This window comes from Mesoplodon densirostris, chromosome 7 (genome assembly GCF_025265405.1).
Source record: "Mesoplodon densirostris isolate mMesDen1 chromosome 7, mMesDen1 primary haplotype, whole genome shotgun sequence".
Classification (NCBI taxonomy): domain Eukaryota; kingdom Metazoa; phylum Chordata; class Mammalia; order Artiodactyla; family Ziphiidae; genus Mesoplodon; species Mesoplodon densirostris.
The window spans coordinates 8,211,675-8,226,784 of NC_082667.1; the positions used below are offsets into that span (position 1 = coordinate 8,211,675).

The 15,110-nt window shown below is 49.3% G+C and overlaps 1 protein-coding gene across 11 annotated transcripts; it reads left to right on the forward strand.

Moving 5' to 3' along the window:
- The first annotated feature begins 652 nt into the window (after positions 1 to 652).
- On the forward strand, positions 653 to 14,869 carry SF1 (splicing factor 1). 11 transcript variants are annotated; one of them, XM_060102799.1, is made up of 14 exons: positions 653 to 1,420; positions 2,777 to 2,905; positions 5,621 to 5,696; positions 8,719 to 8,871; positions 9,070 to 9,159; positions 9,833 to 10,016; positions 10,105 to 10,220; positions 10,325 to 10,432; positions 11,157 to 11,337; positions 11,595 to 11,868; positions 12,202 to 12,261; positions 12,386 to 12,565; positions 13,309 to 13,513; positions 13,947 to 14,869. In XM_060102799.1, exons 1-14 carry the CDS (start codon positions 1,033 to 1,035, stop codon positions 14,074 to 14,076), a joined length of 2,274 nt encoding a protein of 757 aa, XP_059958782.1. In that variant the 5' UTR covers positions 653 to 1,032; the 3' UTR covers positions 14,077 to 14,869. The 11 variants fall into 11 exon arrangements, with proteins under 11 accessions (XP_059958782.1, XP_059958783.1, XP_059958773.1 ...); XM_060102800.1 differs by having other exon boundaries at positions 653 to 1,063; XM_060102790.1 differs by lacking the exon at positions 13,309 to 13,513.
- Positions 14,870 to 15,110: the final 241 nt, after the last annotated feature.

The window sequence follows — 15,110 nt, forward strand, 5'->3', positions numbered from 1 at the left end:
AACCTCGTTGGGATTCTAATCAAAATGCACTATATATGTAAACTAATTTTGGAATTGACAACTTCATATTGCTTTCCACGTAAGATATGTGTACCTCCATCGGCTCAGATATCATTCTTAATCCGTCAACAAGACTATTTCATAGCTTTTGTTTTTTCCACTTTTATTTTTTTCAAAAACAGGAAGTCCTCTTTTACCTGAGTTGTCAACGGATCTGGTTTACCCGCCCGCGCCAGGCCCTCCCCCGTCCCTCGATTCCGGGTTACCAACGGAATCGAGGACTGACGTCACCAAGGGCCTCCGCGTCGGACCCGAGGGTCGAAGGTGAAGCCAGGTGCTGGGTGCGGGGGGGGCGGGTTGCGCCATCTACGCATGCGCACTGCTGCTCCGTTCCCCGCGACCCTAAAGCTCCTTCGGCTCGGGCTTCTGCGCCGCTACCTCTCGCTTAAACCCAGCGAAACTACTCCTCGGGGGAAGGGAGTAGAAAAAAGAATCGAACGAGCGACAGCCAATCCCATGACACTACGACGCAACCGAGTTTGATTGACTCCATCAACTCCAGCCAATGGGAGAGCTCTTAGCCTCAAACGTCACAGAGTTTGCCCCACCCTATCCCCTCCCTTCTGGACTCCGAGCTCAGTTCGCGCAGTAACAAACGAAGTGCGCGCTGCGACACCTCCCAGCTCTCCAGGCTCAGCCGCCATTTCCTCGCCTGGCCTAACGGTCCGGCCAATCCCAGCGCGCATCGAGAAGGGCTAAGGCTCCGCCAATCGGAGGCCGCCTATTTCGTCCCCTTGCCTCGGCCCGGCCCAATCCAGGCTCCGGCCCCGTCGCCCCCGACCCGCCCCCGCGGCGCCCTCTCTCCTCCCTCTTTGTGCGTCTCGCGCCGCCGCCGCCGCCCGCCGCGTGAGAGGACGGGCTCCGCGCGCTCCGCGGCAGCACAGTCAGGTCCCCTCCCCCAGAAGATTCGCGAAGGAGAAACCGCCGCCGCCGCCGAAGAGGAGCCGCCGGTGCCGGTCCCTGGGGGGCGCCATGGCGACCGGAGCGAACGCCACGCCGCTGGGTAAGCTGGGCCTCCCTGGCCCCAAAGGGGGCTTCGAGCCGGGGCCACCGCCTGCCCCCGGGCCTGGGACGGGGCTGCTGGTGTCCGGGCCGCCGCCGCCCCCGCCCGTGGGCTCGGTGGGGGCCCTGACCGCGGCCTTCCCCTTCGCGGCGCTGCCGCCGCCGCCCCCGCCGCCCCCGCCGCCGCCCCCCCCACCTCCCCAGCAGCCGCCGCCGCCCTCCCCGGGCTCCTCGTACCCGCCGCCGCAGCCGCCCCCTCCGCCGCCGCTCTACCAGCGCGTGTCGCCACCGCAGCCGCCGCCGCCACCCCAGCCGCCGCGTCAGGACCAGCAGCCGGGCCCGGCCGGTGGCGGAGGAGGTGAGTCGGGCCGAGAGAGCGCGACAGGCGCTGCGCGGATGGGCCCGGCCGGCTGAGGGGCGCGCGGCGGCGGCGACGGCGGCTGCACGCGGCTGGGGCGCGCGCGCACGGGGAGACCCGGGCGGAGGCGCCACGGGGCGCGCGGCCGAGTTCTCGGGCCTCGAGTGCGCGCGCGCGTTAGGGGTGGGGGCCCGGCAGGAGGAAGTTTGTTGCGCGCAGGCGCAGTGTGGCGGCCGGGCTTTGCGGCCAGCCTGAAAGCCTAGGTTGGGGGGACCCTCTGTTGCTCTCCACCCCTGGTGTAGGGGAGAGGTGTGGAGGGGGTCGAGTGAGTGGATGGGGTGTTGGGTGTGCAAGTCTGGAGGGGGTGTGAAAGGGTCAGTTGATGACGTGGAGCGTCCTTTTCCTGGTTGTAGAAGAGTCCTAAAGGGAGAAAAGTACCCAGAGTAGCTCCTCGACTGCTACAGTAAGGCAGGATTTTCACTACAGAGAACCAAAGAGGTTGAAAGTCTTCAGAGGATGGTTGGGTCTGATTTTTTTGTGGCTCTTTTTGGGGCAGGAAATTCTGTTCGTTTCCTAATCTCCCTTTGTCTACCTAAGAAATGTGACATGCCTTCCTCTCTTGAGGCGTTCCCCCTGGGTCTGGCCCCTGAGAAGAACACTTTTGTGTACCAAATGCTAGGGAGTTTCTGCCTGTGTACTGGAGAAGGAGGATTTGGCTGTTTTTTATAGCTTGTTCTTTGTTGAACTTTTGATACATCTTTTAGACACTAAATGTCCGACAGGCCAGGAAAATTGAATGCTGATCTTGGCTGAATTTCTGAGAAAAAAGTGATCTTGCGGAAGAATCCAGTTTTTTCACTTAGTAACTATAGGTTTAGTTGTGTTTTGGCCCCCTTAGACAGGTGACTGATGGGGAGGTGGGAGGAGCCAGCAGGTCCCAATACTGCTTTACAGGCTTGTCTGAGTGTTTAGTCTACTCTTATCTCCCCTGGGGTTGTTAAGGTGTTTATGGAAAAGCACGTAGTATATTATCTTCTCAATATTTTATTTTACTACTTGTGAAACTTTATGCATTGAGATTTGTTACCTTGTTTACGTACTTCACAGAATTCCTGTGGACAAAAATTATAAATGTGAACTGTTAACTTTTCAGACCCAGGTCCAGGTCCCCTTCTAGTGGCCATGTCTCTTGACTTCTCAGGTTTGTCTTCCATTCTTTGCCATTTCCATTTTAGGTCAAGCTCTCAGTTTCACAGTCCACTGAGGTTGTGTGTAATAATCATAAGTATTCTAAACTTCTGTTGGTAGTTACTCTGCTGGTTTATATTTGCATCTGATGAACTTTATTTCTTTTAGACTTTCCCAGTAAGAAGCGGAAGAGGAGCCGGTGGAACCAAGACACAATGGAACAGAAGACGGTGATTCCAGGAATGCCTACAGTTATCCCCCCTGGACTTACTCGGGAACAAGAAAGAGCTTATATAGGTAAATACACGTTCTGCACCCAAATGCATTTTCGGATTGTTACTATTCTGAGCAACATTTTATCTCTTGAAAGTTTGGGACTTTAAAGTTTTCTCTTTTTTGAGAGGAGGTATGGTCAGGTGTACTTGCGACTTCGGTATAACCTATCAGTTTTTGCTCTGTGAGTCCTGCATTTGTAGTTCCTTGATTTGGTCTGTTGGTAACAGCAGTGTTCTCCATGAGTGGCAGGAGGGTAGAGGGGCCCACTTAGGAGTGAGAATAGTCCCCAGTCCAGCACCCCACCCCACCCTTTCAGCTGCTGTTCATTGCCAGTTGATGAGGTGAGTGTTTTATGCCTCTCTGGACACGGCCCCAGTGGAGAACACTGCAGGTATTGTAAACCAAGTACCTTTTTCACAGCATGGCCTTTCACCATAATTTCATATTCCTCCCTTCCCTAAAATGTGGTCTTTTATTTTTTATAGGTACTTTCTAAAAGGGAAAAGCTCAGTTTAATCAAAAAGTGGTTCTGAAAGTGTGTTTACAGTGCATCCCTTTTTTACCATTTTGTTGAATTTAACCTTTCCTTTAGCATCTTTTCTGGTTTGGTCTTTTGTGGAGAGCTGTCTTGAAATGAGGGCTCTTGTGTTTACTACTAAAAAACTCTGCAGGGAAAAGGATACTGCTTGGATATGGAATAATGAGGTGGTTAGGATAAAAGATCTTAACTGTTGAGAAATTTTGAGAAGTAAGAATGACTGTCCACAGTAGAAATGAAATTAACTTCAAAATTACCTTTTTTTAAGTACAAGGTTATTAATGCAAGTTTTACCTTTATTTATGTACTTGTGCAGCTGTTTCAAAAAAGTTCACTTGATAAACATTTCCTACTAACCAAATAAACATCCCCTTTGGAGTAAATTAGGGCAGACGCCTCCTAGACCCATGAGGTTGTGGCCTTCACGAATAAAAAAACTTCAAGGCCGTTGTTCTTGAGGATCTTAATCTCTTGTGTTTCTAGATTGCTGAGAATTTTGAGGTGTTGGAATTGTCTATCTCTTTTTTACAATACTAATAATTCTTCTTTCCCCACTGTTCAGTCTACTCCCACCCATCCCTTTATGTCTCATATTCGACTGGTCTGGGTCTTGATAACCTTATGAAAATGTTCCTAGTGGAGTGATATCCCAAGGACACAAGCAGATGTAGAAAATGGGAAAAACAAACTCATTCTTTACATCTCCAGCTCTCTTCCTTTGGAGGGAGTTAATACTCTGGGCCCTAAGCGCTATTTGTAGCTATAATCAAAGTAGAGAGAATCAGAGCCTAGGCTACTGTAGGTCTCTGCTCCAAGGAAGATAGCAGCCTTTTGATTTAAGTGCCAGCAGTTTCCTCAGATCAGATCCCACACCCCTACAGTCCAGTTAAGATGACTGCCTATCTCCATGAAGGTGACTTTCACCTTGAGCTGTTGAGCTAATACTTGACTGCCAAGTCAGAACATTTCTGGCGTAAAAGAGCTTAGGGGCCCATGTGTGTCTTACTGCATTTCTGTCTTTCATGGTACATACTGCCTTGTACAGAATGCCCCCAATATCTTCTCTTGTATTAATGTGGCTTTTCATTTCTTCAGAGTTTGAGTGGCTGTGTGATATATCCCTATAGGATGTATTTAAAATTAGAAGGGTGTCTGGGGTTAGACATGCATTAATCCTTGGAGCCAACTCAACTTTAACCCAACCCAGTAAAACTTGCCCTTATTCAGAAGTATCTGTTTAGAACACTCAGATGCTACAAAGGTAAGAAACAGGTGGTCTTCAGCTTGCCGAAGAAAGTGGTCTGGCTCTGCAGTGCCATTATCTTGAGAAATCATCCGGGTAATATTTCCCTGGAATCACTGAACTTTTGTGAAACCCTCATCTCTCTTTTTCACATACAGCCTCATTTGTCAAGGTCTGAGGGCCACACATACTGTCCTTGACCCACACTTTTCATCCTCTGCACCCCTACTTTTACTCCCCACATAAGGGGCAAGTCTAAAAACAGACTTCTTGCATCTTAACGGTTACTGGTTTATTAAGGTATATGGATTGTCATAAAATTTGAATAAAAAACAACAGGTATTGGGAGATCCTTTGGATCTGGTTTTACACAGAGTATGTACAAACGTATGAGATTGTTGAATTGGTTATTAAATGTCTTATTTAAGGAATTTTAAGCCTGGTATCAATGAAAATGATCTTTGCTTAACTGGTGTTTTTCCTTGTCCCATGTTAATTGAGTCTCATTTTGGGTTATGTTTAATATTTAATGAAGGAAAAATAAACTCTAAGAGTCTTGCACTCAAGAATGTAATTTGGTGGGAACAGGATATTGGTGATAACGTGGTTTAGTCCTGGGTACCAGTTGTATAGCGAGCCTTGGTGGGGAGGGAGAGGTGCAACACCTCCTGATAATTGCTTTGATGTTAGCGAACAGTCTATACTGCTAACCCCTCTTCCAACAAATTGTTTGCTTCCTTAAGTGATAACCATTTTGAAGTGAAAGATACTTAGAGATGTAAATGAACTCCTGCCAATAGGTGGTTGGAGGTTTTTGCCTCAATGTGTTCACTGATCAGTCATCCCTTTCAAAGTCTCCGAGTTCTTCATGCTTGTTGTTGAGATTTGAGATGTTTTTTGGTAACATTGTCTTTTTTCCATCCTTTTTTTTCTTTCCTAACCTGGTTTCTTCCAGTGCAACTGCAGATAGAAGACCTGACTCGTAAACTGCGCACAGGAGACCTGGGCATCCCCCCTAACCCTGAGGACAGGTTGGGAAACAGTTTTAACCAGCTGACAGTAACGCTTTTACCTTTTTCTCAATACGTTTTACTGGTGGCAACATGTTGTGTCAGTTCAATAAAATCCTAGTAAGAAGACTGGTACTGTGACCATTCTGGGAACTAGAGTGTAAATTAGCAGTATATATGGTCAGTCATCAGTTAGAAAATTGAAATGAAATTTAATTATTAGCAGAATCGAAAGTTACAGGAAAACGGACAACCGGTTTTCATTTGGTAAGCATGTAGATTTTTAACCTGATTTACCCACCGGTAGGGACAGTGAGGTGGCCCGTTAACCAGCTGTTTCAGTACCTGCTTTGGCTGAGAGCCCAGGCGTAAAGTTTTCCTCACAGGTACTACACAATGTAGGGAATAAGAATATTTTTGAACATCACTGAATCTGAGAAGGCCAGAAATTCATTCTGGTCAGCTCATTGCTGCACTCTCCTGCTCATGGTTTTGACATGGTTTTAAAATAGACAAGATTCTAACCAACTTCCTTCACTGCCAGTTAATTTTCAGCCTTGGCCATTGCCTGGGGTGTTGGGAGGGGCCAGAATATTCTCATCTGTTTTGGGAAGGCAAGCAACCAACCCTAAATTACTTTTTTTTTTAAGGGAGTGTGGTCTTCAAACAGCTGTGGTCTTGTCATTTCAGTTTATAATTTCTCTCACCTCTGAAAAAAAGTCTGAGGGAAATGAACTTTTTAAACAAGAATTTTATTGGCAGGCTGATATTTGAGCAGCTAAAATTTGGTCCATTTAATAGAAGGACAGTACGCCTCCCTCTCAGTGAAATTTCTCTTAGTGCATGCAGCATAGTTCAAAACACTTTGCTTTAAAAAAGTAGTGTTTTTGGATTTTGTTACCCATTTTAATAACTTGTTAAATCAGGAAGATGATGTAATGGTTTTAGAAGCCACTCACTTAAGCATCTTTTTGCTGCCCTTTGTCAGGAAACAAATTAACTTATTTCTCCATATTGATGCTTTTAATTTTATTTAATTAAATTTATTATTTTTTCACCGGTAGATTTTGGTTGGAGGGTTGTATTTATGTTTTATATTTTGACTTTTTTTTTTTAAGATTTTAATTATAGGTTGTAGACCACAACTGTTAGTGCCTTTTGGGCCTTTTTCCCTTTAATAATATGTCTACAGGTTACCAGGCAATTCCTCAAAAAGTTGAATTTTTAACAAACCTTTGCTTCCTGGAGAATTTGCATTAGAAACTAGATGATTTATAATACAATGCCTATTCAAAGCGAAGAAGTTGGGCCAATCTGACCTCTAGAATATTGGCTTTTGCCTTTCACTTCCACAATTTGGAAAGAGGTTCACTGTTGCGGGGCCTTTAAATGACCACTTTGGTGCTGGTAAAACTGGTGATTAGCCAGAAATGCTTAATTCTAGACAGCTATGAATGAGGTGGGAATTAGAAATGTCAAGCATGTTAAAAATAAAAAGAGCAGAGTTTTTTTTTTCTCCCTTGTATTCAGTTTGAAAGAGGCCCTAATTAATGCCTGATGGTTTTGCTTTGAAAGAACCCAGGTTGGAGGGAAATGCTATGAGTTTCTTACTTAAGATTATTTCTTAAGGTGTATTCTCAATATGAAGCCACTTTATGCCATTGATTTTGCTCAAGTTGCACAGTTAAAAATGTTTTAAAATCTCTTATAGACTTAAATGTATAAGATGATAGTCTAATAAGCTGGGGTATGTTTGTTTTTGTTCACTATTATTGGATTGTGCTAACAGTTTATACAAATGCTAGAAACGGAGGTGTCATTTAGCCGTCATTAGCCATGAACAAACCTGACCTTTTATTCCATCGTGTGTGTAACGTGGTATGACATGGTTCCCTTTAGGCTGAAGACAGTGGGAGCAGCCGAGTTCAGTCCTTGCTCTCCATCTAGGCAAGGTTCTCTCAACTAAACCAAGGGTATAGGAGTCTTGACTACTTTCAGGATGTTTTTAAAATAACCTGATCCACATGGTCTCTTCCCTTCTTGCAGCTGCTACTAAATTTTCATTCAGAATATCAAGCTATGGTCCTTTTTGTAATCTTAACTCAGAATTCTAGGAGTGTAACTTTTTTTTTTTTTTTTTTTTAATTACCGCAAAATCCAGCTGTGGTAAACTGACCATTTTATCATTACTATTTTTTACTTGTAACAACAGCATTTTACTTCTTAAAAAAAGAGAGAGAGAAAATCTGCTTTCTGGACTTGTAAACTCTGGTGGAGAATCATAGGTTTTCCCCTTGCTGTTTGCAGGTTCAGACCCTAGACAAGTACTTGACCAAATCTGCATTTGCAGCCTCTCACAGAAGCTGCTTTAGCAATTTAACGGTTTTCTCTACCCAGACTCCCCAACCTCGAACAGCCAGAAAACAGGTTGACTCCTGGGCCTTGGACACAGCCAGCCAGGCCATTGAAGGAAAAGCAGAGACGAAGCCTTGAACCATCTCTCTCCATTGTGGGGGGCCAAATAGCTGCAGTAGCTTTGAGTCCCAGTTGCATTGGGTTAAAGAGCTCATACTTACTATGTGGTAGGGGTGTAGACTCTATTCCTGATAGGACATGAGCTCTGCAAGAGTTAACGTTTTACCTAAACTTGGGGTTTCTGTGGTTCATAAAGTTGTAATGTTAATTTTTTTTTCAAATGAAAGCAAATTCATATTTGGCAAGAAGACTCCAGAGGATGATACTGTCCTTGCCACTTACAATCTAGAGATTTTCCCCCAGAAGGACAGACTTTTTTTCGTCTCATCACTTTTAGAAGCAAAACTACTTTTTTCTTTCTCACACACACCCCAGTCCCCCTAATGCTAAGCCAGCTTCCACCCCCCCATTCCACACGATCGTGAATAGCACACGTTATGGTCGGTTCCTCCGAAGAGTGTTGAGTTAGGGCCTGAGAGGCAGAGGGGCTGGGGAAGACTTATTTTAGCCCATGTGGGAATGAGAGAAAAGTGAAGGCAGAACAGTGATGGTGGTCTGTTTCCCACAGGTCCCCTTCCCCTGAGCCCATCTACAATAGCGAGGGGAAGCGGCTTAACACTCGTGAGTTCCGCACCCGCAAAAAGCTTGAAGAGGAGCGGCATAACCTCATCACGGAAATGGTTGCCCTCAACCCTGATTTCAAGCCACCTGCAGATTACAAGTAAGCGGGGGCCAGGCGATCTAGGACAAGGACAGCTGCGGATTAGGTGTGGTCTGGTAGAGCAGTTTTGGTACTAACCTCTTATTCCTTACCCCCAGTCACCTGTAATTAACACGTGGTGTCGGGTTAGTTCTAGAAGAGCTCTCGATTTGTGTCATCTTGGAATTGTGCAGAGTCTATGAGTCTTTTCTTTCTTAGACCTCCAGCAACACGTGTGAGTGATAAAGTAATGATTCCACAAGATGAGTATCCAGAAATCAACTTTGTGGGGCTGCTGATTGGGCCCAGGTGAGTAACTACTATCCTGTGGAATGTAGAATTCCTAAGGACCTGGGAGATCTGTCTGTCTTGTGCCTATTTGGGTGCCACTGGTGGCTTATCTTCCTGTTTTTGGCAGGATGTTCGCTTTGGCTGAGTGCATGCCTTTTTTTTTTTTTTTTTTTTTAATTTTATGTATTTATTTATTTTTGGCTGTGTTGGGTCTTCGTTGCTGTGCACAGGCTTTCTCTAGTTGCGGCGAGCAGGGGCCACTCTTCATCACGGTGCGCGGGCCTCTCACTATCGCGGCCTCTCTTGTTGCAGAGCACAGGATCCAGACACGCAGGCTCAGTAGTTGTGGCTCACGGGCCTAGTTGCTCCGCGGCATGTGGGATCTTCCCAGACCAGGGCTCGAACCCGTGTCCCCTGCATTGGCAGGCAGTTTCTCAACCACTGCGCCACCAGGGAAGCCCTGAGTGCATGCCTTTTTGTGAGAAAATCTCTTTTAACTTCCCCATTTCACCACAGAGAAGTCAGATCTTGAGGATTGCTGTGTCTGTGACCTTAACTTAGAGATCATGGAGCTCTTGGTGGGAAAATCCCATTCTTTGCACTCACGGGTTTCCTTCCAATGCCCAGCGAGCCACCCTGGCGTGTGAATTTGTGTGTCAGGTATGACAACGGTCTTTTCTGCCTTTGACAGAGGGAACACCTTGAAGAACATAGAGAAGGAGTGTAACGCCAAGATCATGATCCGGGGGAAAGGCTCTGTGAAAGAAGGGAAAGTCGGACGCAAAGATGGCCAGATGCTGCCAGGAGAAGATGAGCCGCTTCATGCCCTGGTTACTGCCAATACCATGGAGAATGTGAAGAAAGCAGTAGAACAGGTGAGGGAGCCAGAAAGGAAGCCTCTAGCCAGAATTTTAGGTGTTAGTCCCAGGACTTATATAACTGTGCCCGTTGCATCTCTACCAGATAAGAAACATTCTGAAGCAGGGTATTGAGACTCCTGAGGACCAGAACGATCTACGGAAGATGCAGCTTCGAGAGTTGGCTCGTTTGAATGGGACCCTTCGGGAAGACGATAACAGGTATGTATGTGATCAGTTGAGAGGGGAGTGCACAGAGACCTGAAGAACCTATGGAAGAAGGGTGATTGGCCATAGCCCTTCAGGTGACTTTTTTCTGTCAACAGGATCTTAAGACCCTGGCAGAGCTCGGAGACCCGCAGCATTACCAATACCACAGTGTGTACCAAGTGTGGAGGGGCTGGCCACATTGCTTCCGATTGCAAATTCCAAAGGTGAGGGTTTCCTGGTAGCCTGTGGTATACGGGACAGTTCCTGTTAACCTGCAGACCCAAGAGAAGCTCTCTTTTCTGTGAGTGTGGTCTGTAATGGTGTGGTTTAAAACCCAGGATGATTACAAACAGCTGATGCAGAACATCCCTGTTTTATTGCTTATCTTGAGCCCAGGGAAACTGGAAAACTTCCCTTCTGGGTATAGGTGTTTAAACACTGGCTTAATGTTAACTGCCATTTGTTAAGATGGGTATAAGAAGACAGCAGCCCTGTGGAGTTTCGACCAGTTGAGAACCAGCATTTGATAGCAACATTTTTCTGCTTTGGGTGGCAAATATAAAAAGCTTTGTTAAGGACGTTCTCTGGCAGTTGCTCTGGTCTTGCATAGATTTTCCTTCCATCACACCTGGAATGTAGAGATTGATGAAACTTGCTATTTTGGAAAAACCTGCCCTTTCCTGGCTGGCGTGGTTGGCTCTGGTCTGATGCTTCCTCTCTCCTCTGTTCTTGCCCTAAGTGTCTCTGCTGTGGCAGAGGTACATGTGGTAATACCAGTGGCAGAGCTGGGCATGGAACTGAAGAGCTGATGAGACTATTTTGAGGAAGGGGTTAGAAAGGGTGACTGAATTCCTCAGAACTTACTCTGTGTAAATTTCTCACAGTAAAGGTTTCTATCTTAAGGAGTTTTTTTTCCTTTTCTCTTTGTGTCCCCCACCCCACCTTCAGGCCTGGTGACCCCCAGTCAGCTCAGGATAAAGCACGGATGGATAAAGAATACTTATCCCTCATGGCCGAACTGGGGGAGGCACCTGTGCCCGCATCTGTGGGCTCCACCTCTGGGCCTGCCACCACACCCCTGGCCAGTGCGCCTCGGCCCGCTGCTCCCGCCAGCAATCCACCTCCGCCGGTGAGCTTCAAGGGCTGGTTCTTACAGCCTGGCCCCCCTTGTCTTCCGAAGAGACTGGGGGAACGTGGCCAGGTGCTTTGGGTAGAACAGGTGGACATGGGCGGCAACATTGTTCTTTCGGGACGTCAGAAATGTTTGGGGACCTCTGTTTGGGGAAGATCTTGTCCTTGTGTCCTGGTCCTGTGGCATAGCCGAAAGAACAGTGTTGCCACCAGGGGGAGCAGGCAGGGACGCTGGCGGGAAATGCTCTCACGTAGTCTCTCATGTCCACTACCCAGAGCCGCCCACCCTGGATGAATTCTGGCCCGTCAGAGAGTCGGCCCTACCATGGCATGCACGGAGGTGGCCCTGGTGGGCCCGGAGGTGGCCCGCACAGCTTCCCACACCCGTTACCCAGCCTGACGGGCGGGCACGGAGGACATCCCATGCAACACAACCCGAATGGACCCCCTCCTCCTTGGATGCAGCCGCCGCCACCACCGATGAACCAGGGCCCCCACCCACCTGGACACCATGGCCCTCCTCCAATGGGTAAGTAAGTGTCAGACCAGAAACCTTGGGGCTTTGGGATAAACAAGGGTTTGTATCGTCACTGCACACTGGAAGCACGTCTCAGAGTGGTCGGGTATTGGTACTGAGTCTCTTGCCAAGGCTTGGGCTCCAGGTCAGGAAGAAGGTTCCATCCTGGTTCAGGGAGGGACTTTGTGTGGGGTAGGCCCAAGCCTGCTGCTTAGAGGTGGAGTCCCAGAACTGCTCTTGTGCGGGTAGTGATTGCAAGCTGTGCGGCTAAGCTGCTGGTGGGGTGGCATCCTCCCTGGCCAGTTCCAATGTCCTGCTAAGTTCCTGCTCTTTCCTTCCATCAAGATCAGTACCTGGGAAGTACGCCTGTGGGCTCTGGGGTCTATCGCCTGCATCAAGGAAAAGGTAATGGAGTCTGGCCATTTGCTCACTTTGGGGTGTCGCCTCCCAGGCCTGGGAGTGAGTGGGGGCTCTGTCGCAAATCCCTCTTCTCCCCTGAGACCTCACCCTTGTCTCCACCTGCCTGCAGGTATGATGCCGCCGCCACCTATGGGCATGATGCCGCCGCCGCCGCCGCCTCCCAGTGGGCAGCCTCCACCCCCTCCCTCTGGTCCTCTTCCCCCATGGCAGCAGCAGCAGCAGCAGCCTCCGCCACCCCCTCCGCCCAGCAGCAGTATGGCTTCCAGTACCCCTTTGCCATGGCAGCAAAGTGAGTGGAATATTTTAGGCTTGTGGGGGTGGGTGGGATTGCGGGGGAGGGGGCTGAGAGGAATGAGAGACCCTGGCAGACAGGCAGGCAGACACCTTGGGGTGAGACTCTGGTCTCTGCTGCAGGGTAAACAGAAGGGCCTTGTGGCCCCCGGGGGCCTCAGGGAGGAGAGCTGATGTTTGGTGTGGTTGTGTCTGGGGAGAGGTTTGTGGGGGCCTGGAGGGGAGCCGCCATCATAGGTAGGGTGCCAGAAGTCCAGGCTCTCTGCTGGGTGAGCTGCTGGCTGGCCTAAGCCTATGCGTTAGGCCCGGGTTGGGGGTGGTGCATGCCTGCTCTGGAGAGGGATGTGATTGGGGCCTGAGAGACTGCGGGGATGGGATCGGGCAGCGGGGAGAGTAGCTGTGGCCTTGAGGTTGAATGTGCCGTTCGGTGGTGGCGGCGGATGGGCGGAGGGATGTCAGAGCCGGTTTTTGTGTCTGGTACCTTCCCCTCAGCCCTTCCAGGGGCATTGGTGACAAAGGGCTTACTCTGTTAAGCCTAGAGACCTTGAGGCTGACCCCAGGGTAGTCCTGCCCACCCCTCCACCCCCATCGCCAGGACAGCCCCGCCCGCCCGCCCCCCACCACCGTACCGCATGCCAAGCAAGGAGCAGGCGTCCCTCGCCCCCCCATCCCAAGGCAGCAGCCGCAGAGAGCCGCGGTGTGCCCCCGCGCGTGTGACCTTGGGCTTCTTTACCACCCCAGATACGACGACTACCACCACGAGCGCTGGCACAGGGTCCATCCCGCCATGGCAACAGCAGCAGGCGGCTGCCGCAGCTTCTCCAGGAGCCCCTCAGATGCAAGGCAACCCCACTATGGTGCCCCTGCCCCCAGGGGTCCAGCCGCCTCTGCCGCCCGGGGCCCCTCCCCCTCCGCCGCCTCCGCCGCCTGGTTCCGCCGGCATGATGTATGCCCCGCCCCCTCCTCCTCCGCCTCCCATGGACCCTTCTAACTTTGTCACCATGATGGGCATGGGGGTGGCGGGCATGCCACCCTTCGGGATGCCTCCAGCTCCCCCACCGCCTCCACCACAGAACTAGACTCGGTTTTTTAAGAAAATATATATTATATAGAGAGAGAATTGGTCTCGTTTAAACACACGCCGAACCTCACCATATGGAGCCAGACATTGGGACGCACGCATGTGATTGTGTGCACGCATGTGTGTGTGTGCACGCACCGGGCTGGGCCAAGCGACTGAGGCCTCGCTTAGGAACGGGCAGGTGGTAGTAGGGGCGCCAGCTTGGGCTCTCCTGGCGCCCCGTAGCATCGAGTGTCTTCTTTGTCTTCTTTCTCTCCTCACCCAAATCCCTTTGCCTCTCCCCAAACCGGGCCGCCAGGATCCCTCCCCGCGGCGGCGATGGCCCGAGCCATGAGAGTGAGGACTTTCCGCGCCCATTGGTGACCCTTCCAGGCAGACAGCCTCAGCAGCGCCCCTGGTGGACAGGATGGTTCGGCAAAGCAGCCTGAGTTATTTTTATGGACGGAATCGGAACACGCTGGCTCCATATTGTGAAATTTTTTATTAATTTTTTCTTTTTCCTTTGTTATTTCCTTATCTTTTCCTTTCTTCAGACTCCGTCCAAGGAGATGCTCTCCCCGGTCTTCTGCTGCAATTAGATTCCTTTCCCTTTTTTATTCCTCGTTCTCTTTCTAAGGAGAGAGGAACAAATGGATTTTAGGCAGAGGCTTTTGGCCGTCAGTGTCAGGCTGGTGGGGGGTTCCTTTGGTTCTAAGATTTTCAAGGTGCCATAGTCGCCCTGAGATTTTTTTTTTCCTAATTTTAAGCGTGAGGTTTTGTCTCTGCCACCTTTGTAGACTAGCGGGTTGACCCCCAGGTCCAGGGTCCATATCCGTCCTGGCATCCCTGCCAGCAGTCGGGGCCACCTGCGCCGCCATGGGCTTGTCTGCCAGCCAGCAGCGCCCTTTCCATGCCCCTGAGCACCTGAGCTGCCTCGGATTCCATTTGTTCCTCTCTTGCCTGGAAGGCTTCCTTTTCAAATTTATTTTAGTCCCAAGTGTCAGTGTTTTGCAGTGTCTAGGGGTTTGAGCCCTTTGTTTTTCTGTTCTGCTTCCTTTTTTTCCTCCTTCCTCTTCATGGAGTGATTTTGTTGACAATAATGTATAATGCGCGTTCTCTTCACTGGTTTATCTGCAGAAATTTCTCTGGGCTTTTTTTTTTTTTTTTTTTTTTTTTTTGTGTATGAATCAACACTGCGTTAAAGGGGGATGTTCCATTGAATAAAAAAGCAGTGTGGTTTTCTGGGTCTGTTTATTTCCTTTTCTTTTAAATCTTCTCTGCCACCATCAGCACCAGCACCAGCTACCTTACCTGAGTTCAGCTCTTGGCCGCAATTGTCCTATTCTTCCTGGAGAGCTTCTGGGACCTTCATTAAGGAAGCCCCCTGTCTACCTCCGTGTGCAGTTTCGCTGGGGGAAGCTGGTGTGTGGGCGGCCCCACCTCCTGCCTCTGCCTTAGTAGTTAATGGCTGAGAACCTGGTGA

What these genes read in the sequence shown, in the direction of transcription:
- SF1 (XM_060102789.1), top strand. Translation starts at nt 1,033, where the DNA reads ATGGCGACCGGAGCGAACGCCACGCCGCTGGGTAAGCTGGGCCTCCCT. An exon ending in CCCGGCCGGTGGCGGAGGAG is followed by an intron (nt 1,421 to 2,776) that starts GTGAGTCGGGCC and finishes TATTTCTTTTAG; the next exon opens with ACTTTCCCAGTAAGAAGCGG. An exon ending in TGAAGAAAGCAGTAGAACAG is followed by an intron (nt 10,017 to 10,104) that starts GTGAGGGAGCCA and finishes CATCTCTACCAG; the next exon opens with ATAAGAAACATTCTGAAGCA.